Source organism: Eulemur rufifrons, chromosome 19 (assembly GCF_041146395.1).
Source record: "Eulemur rufifrons isolate Redbay chromosome 19, OSU_ERuf_1, whole genome shotgun sequence".
In the NCBI taxonomy this organism is placed as follows: Eukaryota; Metazoa; Chordata; class Mammalia; order Primates; family Lemuridae; genus Eulemur; species Eulemur rufifrons.
In genome coordinates, this window is record NC_091001.1 from 48,904,602 (window position 1) to 48,922,606 (window position 18,005).

Here is an 18,005-nt window from a genome sequence, read left to right on the forward strand (position 1 = left end):
GCCTGCTCTTTTTGATTCTGGGTGACTGTGGAGAGGGGGAGGGGGTTAAGAGGGAAGAATATGAAGGTGAAGTGGAAGGTCAGTGAGGCTCAGTGGGTATCTGCACATTTGATGAGGGGTTTGTCTGAAAGGTTTCCACGGGGGACAAGGAGACTTTGCAGGAGGGCACAGAAGGTGAGCCCATTTTGGCTGAATGGCAGAGCCCTGAAGGCTTCAGTGGCAAATGCTAGCGGGACACAGCCGCTACCCAGGAGACAAGGGATATTCCAGAGACCAGAGGCTCACTCTTCCCTGTACACCTGTGTTGCATCTAGGAGAGGTGGGGTTGGGGATGGGAGACGGAGAGAAGAGAGAGACTTGGTATTTATCCCAAGTTACTGAGCATTATTCAAAGGGTCTGACTGAATTATTAAACGGGCTCATGGTTCAGACTAGATGGAAGATTTAGCTCTTCTTTTTCCCTATAATCCACCAAATGGAGACTTAGATGAAGAACCATGTGAGCTATAAAAGATGAAGGAACTGCATTTTCCTTGTACATCTGAGGAAACTGTGAGTAAACAAGTGGCTATGACATATATATATCTCAAATTTGTTCTTAACGACTCACATTTTGGCTGCTGGAGAAAAATCCCACAGCAGCGAGGGTTGGTCCAGTCTCTTGGGTCTACAGTACTGTGGTTACATGTCCTTGGCCTTCTCCTCCTACCATTCCCTCAGGCTATTCCAAACCCTGAGCTCTTTTGTTGAGCCAATTGCATCCCTGCTCACCTGCTTAGCATTCCACGGTAAAAGTATAAGCTTTATGAAACTTGGAGAAAAAACACCCGCCGAGGTGTCAATGGGACTCTACTTAATAAGTATACTATCTCTCTAGCCACCCATTCATCTATCCATCCCTTCTCCACCCTGCCCTTCGTCTTATATTTATCTACTAAAATGCTTCCTAAAAGAACTGACTCAGTTTGCTTCATCAACACAACTCTCTGCCCAAGTAGATATTCTTTTGAGGGCCTGCTCCTAGGAGGCAGATAACTGGCTTCTGAAATCACAAGTCTCATTTTCCTCTAGGGGTTTTAATAGCATCCACAGGACTCAGTCACTGTTTTTTTCTGCCTCAATTTTCTTTTTCCCATAATCACATCTCTTCCAACCATGAACATTAGACTAAGAAATCTAAATCTACTGCCAATCTAAGAAGAGTGTGAAAGTGGATCTCTTGTGATCATTTAGGAAGATTCCTTAACTCATCAGCAAACAAGGTGAAAGTAATTTGGCTATTTCTTCTGAATGAAGAAAAGAAATGAAATAAATTCTAGAGCAGGACTGTTCAATAGAAATTTTTACAATGATCAAAATGTTCTCTATCTGTGCTATTCAATATGGTAGCACTAGAAATGTGACCAGTGCAACTGAGGAATTGAATTTTAAATTAAATTAAATTAAATTTAAATTTAAGTAGCTATATGTGGCTAGTGGCTATTGTCTTGGACAGTGCAGGTCTAGAGATATCAGAATAATGAAGTCAAGGGAAGCTCAGGAAAAAGTCTGGTTAAAGTTACATTGGGCTAGAACCCATTTGCTCCTAATGCTTCTGGCAGTTGAGATGTCAAGGTGCTGGAAGCTTCTAGTCCATAAATGGAGTACTCCATATCAGAAGAGCTCTCTGGGCAAAGTCTAGGTAATAAGCAGGTTTAGTCACTTGCTTATTGCTCAGTTCTCTGAGTTTATTCCTAAAATTCCCATTATATACAGATTTCAGCAATTATTTATTACCTGGGACTCTGGTTTGGATAGAAGCAACAAGTTCTTGCACAATTTCGTCGTTGCTTTTTCCCTCTCCACCAGAAGATGACCTTGGCTGAACCTCAAGTATGGTGTTGATTAATGTGTTGGTTTCTTTGTACTATAATGGCAGTAAGAGACAGAACATGAAGACTAAAATTCTCAAAACATAATTTTGCAGTACATATTATTTACTTACAGAAGTAAAGGCAATTCTCAAAAACAATTAGAAAAGTATTGTGGCTTATAGAAAATTTAGAAAACACAAAAAATTCATAATTCCTGCTTTTTAGAGATAATTAATTATAATTAAACATAATACAATTATATGAACAATATTTAATTTACTTTCACTTAGACATTTTCTCTATTTATGTGCAAATAGTTTACAAAATTGAGCTCATATAATTTATGTAATATTCATTCTTTTTTCAATATCATGAGCCTTTTCTCATACCACTAAAAAATCCTCATGAACTATGCCTTTACACACGTTGACTGCTATATTAGAAAAAAATTTTTTTTCCTTGGGGCCAGGGTGTTTTACTATGAAAACAGAATACAAACTTCAAAAACAAAACAATCCTTTCTAATTTAATGAAAATTTTGTTATTTTTTATTATTTTCTGTGTGTGAGTTATATACAATTAAATTCTCAATATTAATTGTAACAATAAGAACATCAAGTAAGATTTTCACAAACCAACTGCAGGGTTTTGCCCAGGGGGCCACCCATCATGTAACATGAATGCTACAGCATGGCAGCGTGAATTGCATGTACACCACGTGGCTCTCAAAGTAAAAAGACATGTGTGTTACATATGCTTCACAAGGCCCCGGGCTCAAAACTAGCGTGAGTTAAATACAACTCACATGGCAGTTAATGTGCTAAGTGACTATGTGATACTTTGTGGTATGATTGTACCATAATTAATATAGTGATTTATCTACTTTTTGGACATTTCTAGTTTTTTGATCTTATTAGATCCTGGGAATAAAATATCTATATGTGAATTTAATCCACTGTCTTTGAAATTTTTTAAATGATAGATTACTAGAAGGAATATTTTTTTTTTTTTTTTTTTTTGAGACAGAGTCTCGCTTTGTTGCCCGGGCTAGAGTGAGTGCCGTGGCGTCAGTCTAGCTCACAGCAACCTCAAACTCCTGGGCTTAAACGATCCTCCTGCCTCAGCCTCCCGAGTAGCTGGGACTACAGGCATGCGCCACCATGCCCGGCTAATTTTTTGTATATATATATATTTTAGTTGTCCATATAATTTCTTTCTATTTTTAGTAGAGACGGGGTCTCGCTCTTGCTCAGGCTGGTCTCGAACTCCTGACCTCGAGCGATCCACCCGCCTCGGCCTCCTAGAGTGCTAGGATTACAGGCGTGAGCCACCGCGCCCGGCCAGGAATATTTTTAAATTGAGAATTACTATATTAATTTCTAAAAACATTGTATCAGTTATGTTCCCACAATAGTGTATCAGAGGGCCTGTTTTTCTGTGTCTTTGCAAGAATTATTATTATTACTTAAAGAATCTTTTCCAATTTAATAGATTAAAAAACGCTTCTATTTTTTGAATTTCTTTGAGGATTAATGGATTTAAAAATTTGAAAAAATATGTTCATTGGCTATGATTTTTAGTGTTTTGTAAATTATTGATTTATAAAAAGACAATTACATAATAAGGAAAGTTAACTTTTCTGTTTTTTTTTTTTTTCCAAAAATGTTTTGGCTTGTCATTCGCTTTTTTGTTTTTTTTATGACCTTTTGATATAGTCACATCTATTGGCTCTTTCTAATGTGATTCATTTTTCCATTTCTTTTTATGCTCAGAAATTTTTATTCCAGGGTCACTTTTGACATATTCATTAGGTCCTAAACACAAATATGAAGTTATTTACTTAATGCTATAGTTAAATAATTTGATTTCTTTGCTCAGTGCCAGTCATTTAATATTATAAATTTCTCATTTTAGTTCTTAACATTTTGGTTGGTTGGACTGAGTCTTGGGACATTTAGTGCAGCCGGCATAGTATCACTTCCTATGATAAGTGAGCTAGAGACTTCTAGTTCACACCAACTTCCAGTTCTCCTTTCCTTAGGGCACAGTGAAAATTGCATTTTCCCTCATCCTTGCAGTTGGATAGGCCACAGTACTATTTTGGCCATGAAACGTGAGCTGAAGTCATGATGGACTGTTCAGGCTGAGGCAGTGAAAAGCCTCTCGTCTCTAGCAGTAATTCTCTAGTCTCTCTTCCCATGTTGCAGTGAAAGAAAAGGCTGTTTGTTCTAGTAAATGCAGCTACAATATAACAGTGGGTCTCTGTGTGGAGGAGAGCCCCCTCTGTCAACCCACCAACACAATCCATGCTAGATTAAATCACTGGGATTTGGGTCACTTTCTTACTGCAGCATAACCTAGTACGTTCTGATTACTATGATAACCCATCCACCCCTGTTTTCGGGTGGGGGGTGAGGTAGATAAAGTGATCTTTTTCTAATCATCATAGTTCCAAACTTGTGCCAGAATCCATCCAGGCATAGCTTCATTTTTTTTTTTTTCAATACAGCAAAAAGTAATTCAAGACCCTCTTGAATTATTGTTTCTGTTTCTTATTGTTTTGTTTAATCTCCTTGCATTATCCCCTGTATCTATTATCATCTCTCATCATTTTCTATTTTTGGACATTTTAATCTCCATTCTGGAAGGCTTATTTATTTTTTTGAGACAGAATCTCGCTTTCTTGCCCAGGCTAGAGTGAGTGCCTTGGCATCAGCCTAGCTTACAGCAACCTCAAACTCCTGGGTTCAAGTGATCCTCCTGCCTCAGCCTCCTGAGTAGCTGAGACTACAGGCATGCACCACCATGCCCAGCTAATATTTTCTATATATTTTAGTTGTCCAGCTAATTTCTTTCTATTTTTAGTAGAGACAGGGTCTCGCTCTTGCTCAGGATGGTCTCGAACTCCTGACCTTGAGCAATCCTCCTTGCCTCGGCCTCCCAGAGTGTTAGGATTACAGGCGTGAGCCACCGCGCCTGGCTGGAAGGCTTATGAAATTTGCTTCCTAATTCATATATGTGATAATCTATATGTCAGTTCTGGTCTTTAAGTTTCCAAAGTAGTTTTTAATTCTGCTATGGTATTTTTAGTTTCCTTGGAATATTTCCCTCTCACACATCTCATGGTACCCTTTGTATTTATGTGTCAGCTTGCTGTCAAATTCTGGCTTTCTTTCTTATATAGGCTAGATTTCACATACTATCCCAGATGCCAAAATATGTTACTTATTGTCTGGGTTCTGCAGCAGATGATTTGCAGAGGGTGAGTCTGAGTCTTCGGAATTGTGTTTTTTATCCCTTATCCTTCAGCATGTTTTTTTCTCTCCATTTACTCAGACCGTGTTGGTTTTTTTCTTTTCATTTATTCAGCTTCTAATGAGAAGAAAGAGAATGGATCTCTGTCTCCCCACAGACAGCCTATGCAGATGTCCCTTGACTTATGCTTATTGTCGTCTTGGGAGGCAAATTTCTTCCTTATTTCTCCAGCTGATGTGGACAGGTCGAAGTCCAAATTTCTTTACTAGTTTGTGATAAGCATCCATGTGAAGCACAGTTTGCTGGGATAAGCAAGGAATAATTTATATCTTTTGGGTTAAGATGCTACTGATTACAAGAGGCAGCATTATCTAACCTAAACCAACTAAAGCAAAGCAAAGGAATCTGTTGCTTATGTAACTGGGGAGAAGAGAAAATAAGTCGCATGGGTCTCAGGTGAAGGGTGGCAGAATATGCCAACTCAAAATATGCCATTTTGACATCAGGATTATTTCGAGCAAAAGGCAATTTGAAAAACAGTAGATGCAAGAAGTGTATTCTAATCTCCCCTTTTCCTGAAACCAGGAGACAAAAACTCTCATGTGAAAGATGCCCTCCCCATACCAGGAGAAAAGACACATTGTTTAATAGGGAGTTACAGCCAAGAGAATTCTGTACAAAAAGACCTTGTTAAAGTAATTCTTATCTTCCATTAGCCTTCCCAAATAATTTAGTTACTTTTCCACAATTTCCTCTTTTTGTTCAATCTAATAAAAAAGTGTGTAGGTTTTACCACTTCTTTGGGTCTTCATTTCCTTACTAGTGTCATGTAAAACTTATATTAAATGTGCATGCTTTTCTCCTGTTAATCTCTCTTCTGTCGATTTAATTCTCGGGCCCACTCTGGCCTCTGTGAGGACACAGATGGGGTTTTGACTCCCCTTTCTAATGCCTTCTCTCCTGCGCAGGCTTGGCTGTTTCTTGTACATTGCCCTCATTCTTTCTTATGGCAGATGCACTTCTTCCATGCAGCAGATGGGAGGGGGTGGGTATGTCAGGGACAAGGCCACAAACAGCTGCTGACATACAGCATCCTGGCCAGGGATTCCAGAGGACACAGACAGCACCCCCTCCACTCCCGGCATCCACATATACTGTGAGCTCCCATTTAACTCACATAGGTCATGTGTGCACTCCTTGGACCAGAAGGAGTGGCTGAGGGAGGTAGTGCTGCCTTCGGCCAGGCCTGGGTCACATGTCTGCTTCTATGAAGGTGGCAAGTGGTTGGGAATCTTATCAGAATTTCATGGAATGGGGAAGAGGCAGTTGCTCCAAAGGAAAGAGATGGGAATGGGGCATGTACCAACCAGAAGAATGGAGGAAGGAAGGCTAGACAGGAAAACATAGCAGGGGCTCACTAGATACCTGCTGTCTCAGTCATTCTGCAACCAATGGAAAAGATTAAAAAAGACACTGCAGGTACCCAATGCCAAGAACTTCACCCCACCAGCAGTGCTGTCCACACAGGATGCAGCGGGCCTTATCATAGCCACACTGCCCTACTCCTCTCAGCCTCCCCTTCCCCCTCCAGAGCAGATAGTCAAAGAGGAAGCAAACATTGACAGTAGGTTTAGCCACCATTTTTTTTCCTCCTGAAAGTAGAATAAGGAAAAACAAGATGCATTATTCTAACTCCCAGCTGAATGGCCAAGTGATCTTAATGCCAGAGAACACGAAATAAGGTGTCAGAACGTTGACCTATTGGTGCTCTTTCTGGAGGTTCCACAGTTATTTTGCATGGATTCCTTGACATCTAGGCAGATTTCACCTCTAACACTTATAGCGGCAAAACTTAAGTTGAACAGAAGGATGATTCCCCTTGTGAAGCCAAATCTAGTTCTCAACCTTAGAATTTTCCAGAGCCCTCAGGGACACACCCCATTTCATGGCTTCAGTTCTTTCACAGATGCCTGTTCATGGCAGATGATGGAAGCGCAAGGGTAGGCGGTGCCCAGGTCACGGGGAGCCGTGAGTGCCATGCTGAGGAGCCTGGACTACCTTGAAGTAATCGTGCAACATCAGGAGGTCTACACAGAGGAGTAAAATAATCCAGTTTTCTTCTGTGATCTGATACTGTGACCATGCTTTTAATTTATCTGTTTTGTATATTTGTTACTGTACTTTATAATCTAACCACATATGGATCCATAAATCTTTATGTAACGTGAGACAAATGTGCCCAGCATGGAGGGATAAGGCCAAAAGAGAAGAGGTTATACTATTGTCCAAATCCCCCTGCTATGGTTGGACTATGAGCAGGTAGATTATGGACCAGGCAGAAAGCCTGGGGATGGAGGGGGTTGGCCAGGGTCAGGAAAAATGCACGATGATCCTAGGATTCTGTGAAGGATCCAGAAGGAACAGGCTAAATTGGAACCAAATGTTGAAGTCAAGGTGAAACAATTATCTTATTTATTTAGGAGTATATAACTTACAGAGAGAGTGAGGTGATTATTGACATTTTGAATTTGTATACACAACATAAATACATACTTTAAGTTTAAAGGCTACATACCTGGAAAACAAGATTGGCATTTTCATGCATACCAAAAATTTCTGGGTCATCTATTAAAGGCAGATTTTCAATGTAGTCCTTAAACTCTTGAAGGCTGTCAGCCTTGGGTGCAAAATAGATGCCTGTTATTAAAAACACAGAAGACAATGTGTCTTAAATAGACTGGCTTTGCACTGCCAAGATGGCTGTTCCCTGCCTGGTTCAGGTGGTGGCTGCAATCAACCGCCTCATATAGAAAAGGGATTATTTTTTTCCAAAACCTCCTTGCTTTCATTGCTGTGTCTAGTTTTGTTACCTTTTCTTAAGGCCTTGAGGATCTGTTATTGACCTAACCTTTCAGGATGTCTCCTCCAGAACATTTCAAAATTCTGAGGATCCAGGGATATGCCACTGAAAGGTACGCCCCATTAAGGCCTCCAGATTTATGCTTATGTTAGAGATTGCTTTGGTATTTGTTTGATAAACAACAACAACCCTCTCCAATAAAAGCTACATTTGCAAAACATTGACATCTGGGGCTACTCAGTTTTCTTATTGTGATTACAGGACATGCGGTTGAGTCTGATCAGCTGTCAGGGGCAGTCTCTTACAACTCAGTCGTGGGAGCTTTTATGCACTCACTTTGTGCTAATCAATCGCTCCCTCCAGGGGATGGACCCTCAGGACCATTATCTATTTGCTGTCTGACCCATAACAAGCTGTCACCAACTCACAGATCTGTTTTTTACTCAACTTGCTGTAATGGAAATTTTCTTTAATTACTTTTAAAATATACTGGGATATAACTTTGAAAACACATTTAGACATAATACAATCAACTTTAAAACAGAAATAATTCCAAGTGGTTACTGCCCACTATGTATCCTTGTGCTTTTACTATCAGACCAGCTCTGAAGGCGGTCAAGCATGGGGACGGGGTGGGCATGGGACTGCGTTGTGAAGACTGTAACAGCCCCTGGATGGAAAAGTGAGATGCTGTCAGCGGCTTCTTGGGAAAGCTCTTTTCTGTAATATTGAAAAGTCACTCACCTGATTCGGAATATTTATAATCATCTTCTAATGTTTCAGGAGAAAAAAATCTTTTCAAGACAGTACGAAGGCATCTTTGATCCCAGGTGTCTGTGACTCTACCACCATATGTAATTTCACCTGAAAAGGAGTTTGCATTTTAAAATGATTACTATTTTTAAATTGATAAGCATACCCCTATTCTAATAGGTTTATTTATATATACACATTTATTTGGTACTTAAAATGAAAAGAGCACATCAGAATTTCCTTCCACTACTCATTCCCTACCCAAAGAGAAAAAAAGTCAATTTTAAAAAAAGCAGAAAAAATCTGGTATGTGTACTCTACCCTAGGTAATTTACGGAAACTTAAGCCATTGAGCTCTATTTACATATTTCCTCCTTCTTCTTGTTCTTTTGCTTTGAAGTATTGATTTTGAGTGTGTATTCTAAAACATACACACTTTCCATGAAACAGTGCTTCTTTTTGGGGCCAATGAGTAAAATGAAACCAAACTCTCATAGCAAGGCATTCAAACTCTATACATTCCTTAAAAATTATTGCTATCAAGCTAAGGAAAGATAGATCCAAGATGAAAGAGACAACTTGCCTCACAGAAATTATGTAATGGAGAATTAAAATTTCCTGGTATTGTATCTCTCATTCCACAGAGAAGCTACTTTTGGTATGCTCCACTGTCATCCCAAAATTACGGGTGGGAAGCAACTGTACTGGAATGATATCTATTGCTGATACAATTCTTTGGAAAAACTCCAGATCCATTGCTACAATTCACCAGTCAGCACTGTTGTGTTCCCAGAAGGATTTCACCTATAATACTGACGTTGTTTACTTCTGAATCCTCTGTTGATCCATTCTCATGTCCTTCTCTTTCATTATGTCACAAGGAGATGTTTTTTTCATTGTCTTTCAAGCTGAGATGGTTGGTTGAGAGAAAGTTATTTCAGTCTTTGGAATCTCAACAGTTTATTTCTTCCAAGACGGCAATGTCCTTACCTGCACATCCTGTAGGGATGCCTATTTTTTCCTCTCCTCTTTTAGTACCTCTTGTCAGTCTTGTTGGATCAGCCACTCAGGGAGAGGCAAGGGGGAATAAGTACTCAGGCTGATAGTCAAGTTGGAGAATTCCTGTATTAGCAATTCCACAAGGGAAGGAAGAGATGCTCTGTGTCTTTTTAGGACTATTCTTTAGCCACTCTCTGGCAAATCTTGGAACACAAAGTTGGGTTAAATCTCTGTGGTGGGTCCATCTAGTCTGGGCTTAACTTGAAGCTCCTAACTTGGATTCTTGGAGCTGAATAGGAATGTAAAGTTCAAGTTTCTCCAATTGCAAAAAGGAAAGGAGCTTGCTCTAAAGTTTATTGTTCTAAAAAATGTTTCTAATTAAATATCTGCCTTTTGAAAAGCAGCACAGAAATGTTTTCCTTACAAATCGACTAACTTTGTGCTTCTCCATCCAGATTTGGTTTTATACTTTTTCTTGGATCAAGCTGAGTAAACAAGGAGCCCTGCCATTTGACTCAGGGTAGATGAATCACAGCTTACTTCCAGGCAGGAGACTTCTGGCTCTAGTCTTCCCAGGAGAGAGACCGTGTGTGTGTCGGGGGTGTCCACCATACATGCCACTGCCTGGCCCCAGCATCACTGTTCCTGCGGGTCTCCTTGCAGATCCTGCTGTGGTGGCTTCCCCCATCTCCTCCTTTCCTATCCCCATGGGCTGGCTGAGGGATGGCACCATACAAACTGGACAGTCTCCATCTCCAGCACCACTCCTGGACTTACGCATTGCTGTAACCTACACTATAAAATTTGAAGACCCTCCTCCAACCCCAAATATCTTCCTGTATTTAAAGCCTCCTAAATATGTCTCTGTTTATTCTCTTCTGTCCAGTCTCCCTACTGGTATTGCTACATCCTTGTGTTCAATCCCTCATCATCTTGCTTTTTTTACAGCTTTGTAAATTATTCCACCTCTTCCCAACCTAAAAGACTATCATTGCTAACCATCATTTATAAGGTAGAGTGAAAATTTATTAGCAAGACACAAGCAGGATATGTCCCCAGCTTACCTTTTTGAGTTTTGTTGAAGGCAAAACTGCCCTCCATACACACCTCCCCTCATGCTGTGCTCCAGCCCTCCTACATCCTCAGGAGTGTGTGGGATGTGGCATGACTGTATCTTTATTGATTAATAATTGGTATAGGAAAAACTGCACATAATTAATGTATACAAGTTGGTGAGTTTAGACTCAGGTATACTCTTGTGTTGCCATCACTACAATCAAGGTAATAAACATATCCATTATCTCCAAAATTTCTTTGTGTCCCCCACTGTTTTTTGGGGTAAGAACCCTTAACATGATCTCTACTTTCTTAGCAAATTTTTAAGTACACAATACCTTATTGTTAACTATAGGCACTATATTGTACAACAGATCTCTGGAACTTACTCATCTTGTGTAACTATAGCTTTGTTCCCATTGAACAACTCCCCATTTTCTTCCTCCCGGCATACCTTGGTAGCTACTATTCTCTTGTCTCCTTCTAGACTTTTTTTTTTTTTTTTTTTTTTTAAGGCTGGTCAAGTGAAGCAGTGGGAGTGGAGAAGGAACAAAGGAATCTGTAACTGGTTGTGATCAATTAGTTGTAAACACCACTGCACTTGGATCAACCCTACTCCTAGACTTTTGACCATTTCCAATGCTTCATATAAGAGGAATCTTGCAATATTTGTCCTTCTATGACTAATTTATTTAACTTGGCATATCTTTCAGGTCTATCCATGTTGTCCTGCAAAGGGTAGGATTTCTTTCTTTTATAAGAATGAAGGAGGAATAATATTCCATTGCATGTATTATATACACTACACTTTCTTCATCCATTCACATGTTGATGAACATTTGGTTGTTTCCATATCTTGGCTATCGTGAACAATTTAGTATGCCCATCAGCTTTTTGGTGGGCAGAGACCATGTCATCTTTGATATCCAGCATTTATCATAGTAGTACTAATCAATATTTTCTGGATTAATCCATAGATGAATGCCTAAAAAAATCCCATCATTAGCAAGTATACCACCTAGATAAAGCATTTTCTTTGCACACCTATCTTTTTTTAAAAATAGCTTTAATGAGGTATAATTTAAAAACCATAAAATTCACATAAAATTTATATGTATAATTCATTAATTTTTAGTAATTTTATAGAGTTGTGCAACCATCACCACCATCTAATTTTAGAACATTTCCATTGCTCCCCAAAAGAAACCTTGTGCCCATTTGTAGTCACTCTCCATTTCTACTCCCTGTCCCATGCAACAACTGATCTACTTTTCTGTCTCTATAAATTTGGCTTCTCATACAAATAGAATAATATATATGGTCTTTTGTGTCTGGCTTCTTTTACTTAGCATTAATGTTTTTGAGGTTTAATTATGTTGTAGCATGTATCAGTACTTTATTCCTTTTCATGGCTGAATAATATTCCGTTTATGCATATATTTTATTTATCCATTAACCAGTTCATGGACATTTTTGACTATTATGAATGATGCTGTTATGAACATTTTTGTACAAGTTTTTGTGTAGACATACGTTTAAATTTTTCCTGGGTCGATATCTAGGAGTAAAATTGCTAGGCCGTATGTCAACCCTATTTTAAAAATTTTCCAAAGCAGCTAGACAATTTTACATTGCCACCAGCAGTGTATGAGGGTTCCAATTTCTCCATATACTTGTCAATATTTGTTACTGTCTTTTTTATTATAACCATCCTACATAGTGGTTGTGAAGTGTTATCTCATTATGATTTTAATTTTAATTTCCCTAATGACTAATTGATGTCTTCTTTGGTGAAATGTCTATTTAAATAGAATATTTGCTCATTTTTAAATTGTGTTATCTATCTTCTTATTATTGAGTTGTAAGAGGCCTTTGTATACTTTGGATACAATCCGTTATGTGCTATATTATTCACAAATATTTTCTCTTAGTCTGTGTCTTGCATTTTCACTTTTTTGAAGTATAAAAGTTTTAAATGTTGATGAAGTCCAATTTATTTTTTCTTTTTCACTTGGGCTTTTTGTGTCATATCTAAGAAGTCACTGCCTAACCCAAAGTCATGAAGACTTACTTCAAAGCTTTCTTCTAAGAAATTTATATAATAGTTTCATCTGTTACTTTTAGGTCTATCACCCATTTTGAATTCATTTTTGTGTATGGTGTGAGATAAGGGTCCAAACTTATCCTTTTGCAGGTGGAGATCCAATTGTCCCAGCATCATTTGTTGAAAAGACTACCTTTCCTTCATTGAATTATCTTGGTACCTTTGTTGAAAATCAATTGGCCATAAATATAGGGGTTATTTATAGATTCTCAATTCTGTTCCATTGACTTATATATCTACTTTTTATGCCAGTACCACAATGTCTTGATCATTATAGTTTTGTAGTAAGTTTTGAAATTGGGAAATGTAACTCTTTTGACTTCCTTCTTTTTTTAAACATTGTTTTTGCTATTTGAGGCCCTTCACGTTTTCATATGAATTTTACAATCAGTTTGTCAATTTCTGCCATATGCCAGCTGAATTGCATCAAATTTATAGATCAGTCTGGGAGTATTACCATTTAAAAATACTATGTCTCTCAATGCATTAGAGTGGCTGTCTCTCCATTTATTTAGATGATTTTACATTTTTTCCTGTAATGCTCTGCAGTTTTCAGAGTAAAATCCTGCAATTTTTTGGTTAAATTTATTCCTAAATACTTTATTCTTTTTGATGTTACTGTGCATAAAATTTTAAAAATATTTTTGGATTTTTATTGCTAGTGTATAGAAATGCACAACTTTGCTGAACTCATTTACTTCTAGCTTTTTTTGAGGGAGGGAGGAGGACTCCTTAGGATTTTCTACACATAAGATTATGCTGTCTGTGAATAAAGACAAGTTTACTTCTTCCACTCTAGTCTGGATGCTTTTTGTTTCTTTTCCTTGTCTAAGTTCCCTGGCTGCAGCTTTCAGCACAATGGTGAATAGAAGTATTAAAATAGTAAGAGCAGATGCATCCTTGTCTTATTCCTTTATATTCATTTTAAATCCCAATTATTCCACAGCAGTAGAGATTGAGGTAACCTGAAAGGCTAAGGGTTCCAGGAATGGGAGAAAAAAGAGAAAAATGAGGAACAGGAAAATTCAGGGCATGCAGAGGGTGCCAGAGAACAATTCTGTCTACGTCACCACTTTGCTAAGCAATCTTGGCCCCACTGGGATGGCTGGGGCAGGACAAAATAGCCTCCCAGATCCCAGGCCCTTCCCTGTTGGTCCACCCTAGGGACTGGTTCTCATCTATTTTTACTGTTGTTTTGCTGCCCTCATCTCAAACATGTTTTAAGGTTTCATTTTGCCTTTCAAGGCTCCAGATCACCTGCTACCCCCCTGTTGTGCTCCATGTCTCTTACTTGCCAATGAAAACCATCCATTGCCTTTCTGCCCACTTCCCAGTGCAAATGTCCTCTCTTTCATTACTTGAGTTCACATGGTCCAAATTGGATCTCATTTTGGCAATAAGATCCCTATGTGGCCAGGTTAATATCTGCCAAAATTTAATTCCTGAAAGATTTTTCCTTTTTCACAAGTATACCTGAATCAGCAGGTCTCTAATACAGTCAATCGCTGTCCAGATTCTTTTGAATGGATTCTGGAAGCTAGACTGCCTGGGTTCATATCTTGGCCCTACTACTTGTAAACTGCGCATGTCGGTTTTCTTGTGTATAAAATGGGGATAATAATAGTGCTCACACTATAGGGTTGGTGTGAGGATTAAATTTGCTAATTCATGGGAAGTGTTTAAAATAGTGCCTGGCATGTAGCAAGAGCTATATAAGTTTTCCCTATTATTATTATTTGGGAAAACATCTGTCCATTTTCTGTGTATAAATATTCTCAAGATGTACTTATTATGCATTCTTATCACAATCTTATCTTTATAAAGGGAACATCAGAAGTCATCGTCACCATCATTAAATACTGGGGGAGGACACCATCTTTTTATGGGCCAGGTGAGTGTAAACTAACAGGTTTGTGGCACTCAGTTGGGTGCCCTGGCCACAGGGACATACTGACCAGTAATGTAAATTAGTGCATCCCAGGGAATCTTTCCTTCTTGACAGTAAAGGTTGAGGTTCAGTAAAGCACATTCCCTGTCACTGTCATTAAATTCGTAGCAGATATTCCAACCAAGGGGGCCAAACTTCTTTCTCTCCTAGAATGGAAAATGAAAGTGGTCTGAAATAAAATTTGATAAAATTAATTTTGTGTAAAATATTGAAAACTAAAAGGTTTCCATTGAAGGTGGCATCCCCACACTGAGAAATCAGTTAAAATCATGCAGTTCAACTTGAGCTAAGCTTTTGCCTAACAGAGGAAGCACCTCTTCCTTCCTCCAATTCTGGCCCCTCCCCATATTTTCAAAAGAAAATTTGCTATTGCTGGAAATTTGATAGACCTGTCAAAAGAACATTTGTTCTTCAGGATAAAATAAAATATTTCCCCATGAAAACAGAAAAAAAAAATCCCATCTAGAGTCTTTTGGCATAAAAATGCTGACACTATAATCATCCATTGGGTAGAGAGGGTTACCCCCTACTGTTTTAAGGAGTCTGTCCCTGGTTTTTCAGTCATGCCATACTTTGCAGATTACATACTGATTTCTCCATCATGACATATATATTTTTAAAAAACTCATGCACAGAATCACAATCCTTGTTTCATGATGCCCCATAGTGAGACCCTCCTACTTTGTTGTCTCCCCATCCCACCTTAATTCTAAGCTGATGCTCAAACAGAAGATTGGTCCCAAGTCCCCTCCTCTTGATCTCAAAATTTCTCTTTAGGAAACTGCCGCCTCATCTCAGCGGCTTTTGTTAGTGGAACAAGGGCCTCATACATGGAGCCCCTGGTCCCAACCTCTCGGACCTTCTCTAGGACATTTTCACCTACTTATCCCATATCTTCTATCTTTAAGCTTTGTTTTTACCTAACTGATTCTTTTTCTGTAGACCACACATTTGAAAACCCCAGAAGCTAATCCATTCAAGACACCACCTAGAGATGTGTAGTGGGAGAGTCAGAATTCAGGAATGAGGTCACAGGATGGATACCAGACCAAGCAGTGAGGTTTGAACAGAGGAAAGAGACAGTGGTTGAAGGTCATCCTTCAGGGGACTTGGGATTCAGTCATAGGTAGGGGAGGTGAGGGTGGTGAGAAGCAGTTAAGGGTGGTGAGCCCACTCAAAGGAGCAGGTGAGAGTGAAGCTATTGCAAGAAAAATAAGGAGGACTTGACGACTGACAAAATATGTGTGTATGTGAAGAGGAAGAATAAAAGTAATCCTGAAGTTCTGATTATAGGTTATCAAGAGGATGAAACCACTGATTTCAGAAGTAGAGTCTGGAGGGGAAGCAGAGTTTGGGCCTGAGGCAGAGCTGAGGAGATCAATTTTGTGCTTGTTGAATTGGACCTACTGCATTCACCCAGGCGATGGTGTTCCGTAGGCAGATCAGAATAGAGGTGGGAGCTGAAGCTGTGAGATCCTGAGGCAACGGTAGTTTAGAGGTCAGAAGTTGAGTGAAAACGACTTGGGTTCAGACACAGAATGAGGCCGTCAGCGTTTCACAATGCCATTTGCAAGCTTTCACTTAATTCTTACTTTTTGTTATTTATTTATTTGTAACATAATATACTTCCTGGTTGTTATTAAAAAGCAGAACTGAGTGTACCTGAATAATTGCATGGAAGAAACAAATGCCAAATATTATTTGTCTCCATTTCCTTCCAAGTATATTTTCTTCAAAAAATGAAGATGTCATTTCAGTAAATGCTCGTCTGATATTTGCACGCAAGCCTTTTGGAGGCTCATTGGTTACCTGGATTAAGATAGAACACACATGGCAGAGAGCATGATTTTCTAGATTTGCATTATTTCTGAATAACACACAGGGACTGCAGCCGTTGAGAGGATGTAGGTAACTGATTCCTATGGGCATTCCTGGCATGTTCCAGCCTGCTTCGTACCTCACTCAGCCATAGCCCAGGGAGAAGAGGGTCTGCTAGGGTCCTCAGACCTACAGTGGCTGAAACACCTGCACAAGAACCTCAGACATTTCCATTTGGTATCTTTTTCAAAAACATGGGCCATTCAACTTGACTGAGCTAAAGGGGAAAAAAAAAAATGTAACGCCCCCCACCCCAAAACAAAAACATGGGCTGGAAAGTTTGTTCAGGCTTTCTCTATTGAATTTTGCATCATTCCAACATAAGACATTGTTCCACGATGTCCCATGACATGGGCCAAGGAGGGAAAAAGCACCTCTGTTTCTCATACACAGAGGCTTCCCACATATTGGAAACTTCCAGCACATTGGAAAATCCAGCAGTCATACCACCTGTGGGCCTTCCTGTCTCTCAAATGCTAAAGCATTCCCTTAACTCTGTGAGGGGTTCCCTTCTCAATACTTTGCACCCTTAATATGTTCTTGTGGAGGGTAAGAAATGGAAGAGTTGCATGACCAATAGAACTAGGGCATGCAGGGATGGGCACTGGCTTGGGAAATCATCTCCTTGCTCACTGTTAGGTGAAAAGATAGGGACTTCTACCTCCCTACCCTGGCCATGTAGATCACCATGTGGTTCTGTGCAAGGTCTGAGCTCCCTGAAGCCACTAGGTGAACACTTTTGAGACCAATCATTTTACATTGTTCCAACCATATGCATGCATTACCTTGACGGAATTTTGAAGAACCGTAACAGGAAATGTATTACTAGGCATGGAGCTTAAAAAAAGTCGAAAAGTGTCCTTGATAGTACTATCTGTTTAAAACAATGACAAAACAAAACAGGAAAATTTTTAGTTTCTAGTAGCACTTTTCTATAAGAAACACTTATTTTAGGGAAGGAAACAATGCTACAAACTCTGTTTAAAAACCTAGCTAATCTATTGCAAGTATTTTCTAGACTGTTTTAAAATGGGGTGGAAAGAGTCATTCTGGCAATGTCACATCAGGAGGGTTTGGCAGTCTAGAAGCTGATAAGTTTGGGTAAAGAAATTAGGTACATGTTAATTTTTAATACTTGATGAGATATTAAGGGCCCTTTCTTTGAAATGGGGAAAATTTTCAGTTGAAAAAAAGACAGTTTCCACCAGTGCATTTATGCTCATGAGCTTTTTTTTTTTTTTTTTTTTAAATTATTAAATATAAGGCAAATTGCATGGAAACGGTCAGAAAGTCCTATGG

At 39.0% G+C, this 18,005-nt stretch overlaps 1 protein-coding gene across 1 annotated transcript in view; it reads right to left on the bottom strand.

Annotated features, from left to right (window-relative positions):
* Window positions 1-18,005, bottom strand: part of DNAH6 (dynein axonemal heavy chain 6) — a 236,266-nt gene that overhangs the window by 13,009 nt on the left and 205,252 nt on the right. Inside the window, exons 65-70 of the mRNA XM_069494279.1 lie at window positions 17,492-17,580; window positions 16,491-16,637; window positions 14,836-14,974; window positions 8,713-8,832; window positions 7,684-7,805; window positions 1,777-1,906 (exon numbers count right to left, since the gene is read on the bottom strand). Of these exons, the coding sequence (XP_069350380.1) occupies window positions 1,777-1,906; window positions 7,684-7,805; window positions 8,713-8,832; window positions 14,836-14,974; window positions 16,491-16,637; window positions 17,492-17,580 (747 nt within the window). The remainder of the gene's footprint in view (window positions 1-1,776; window positions 1,907-7,683; window positions 7,806-8,712; window positions 8,833-14,835; window positions 14,975-16,490; window positions 16,638-17,491; window positions 17,581-18,005) is intronic.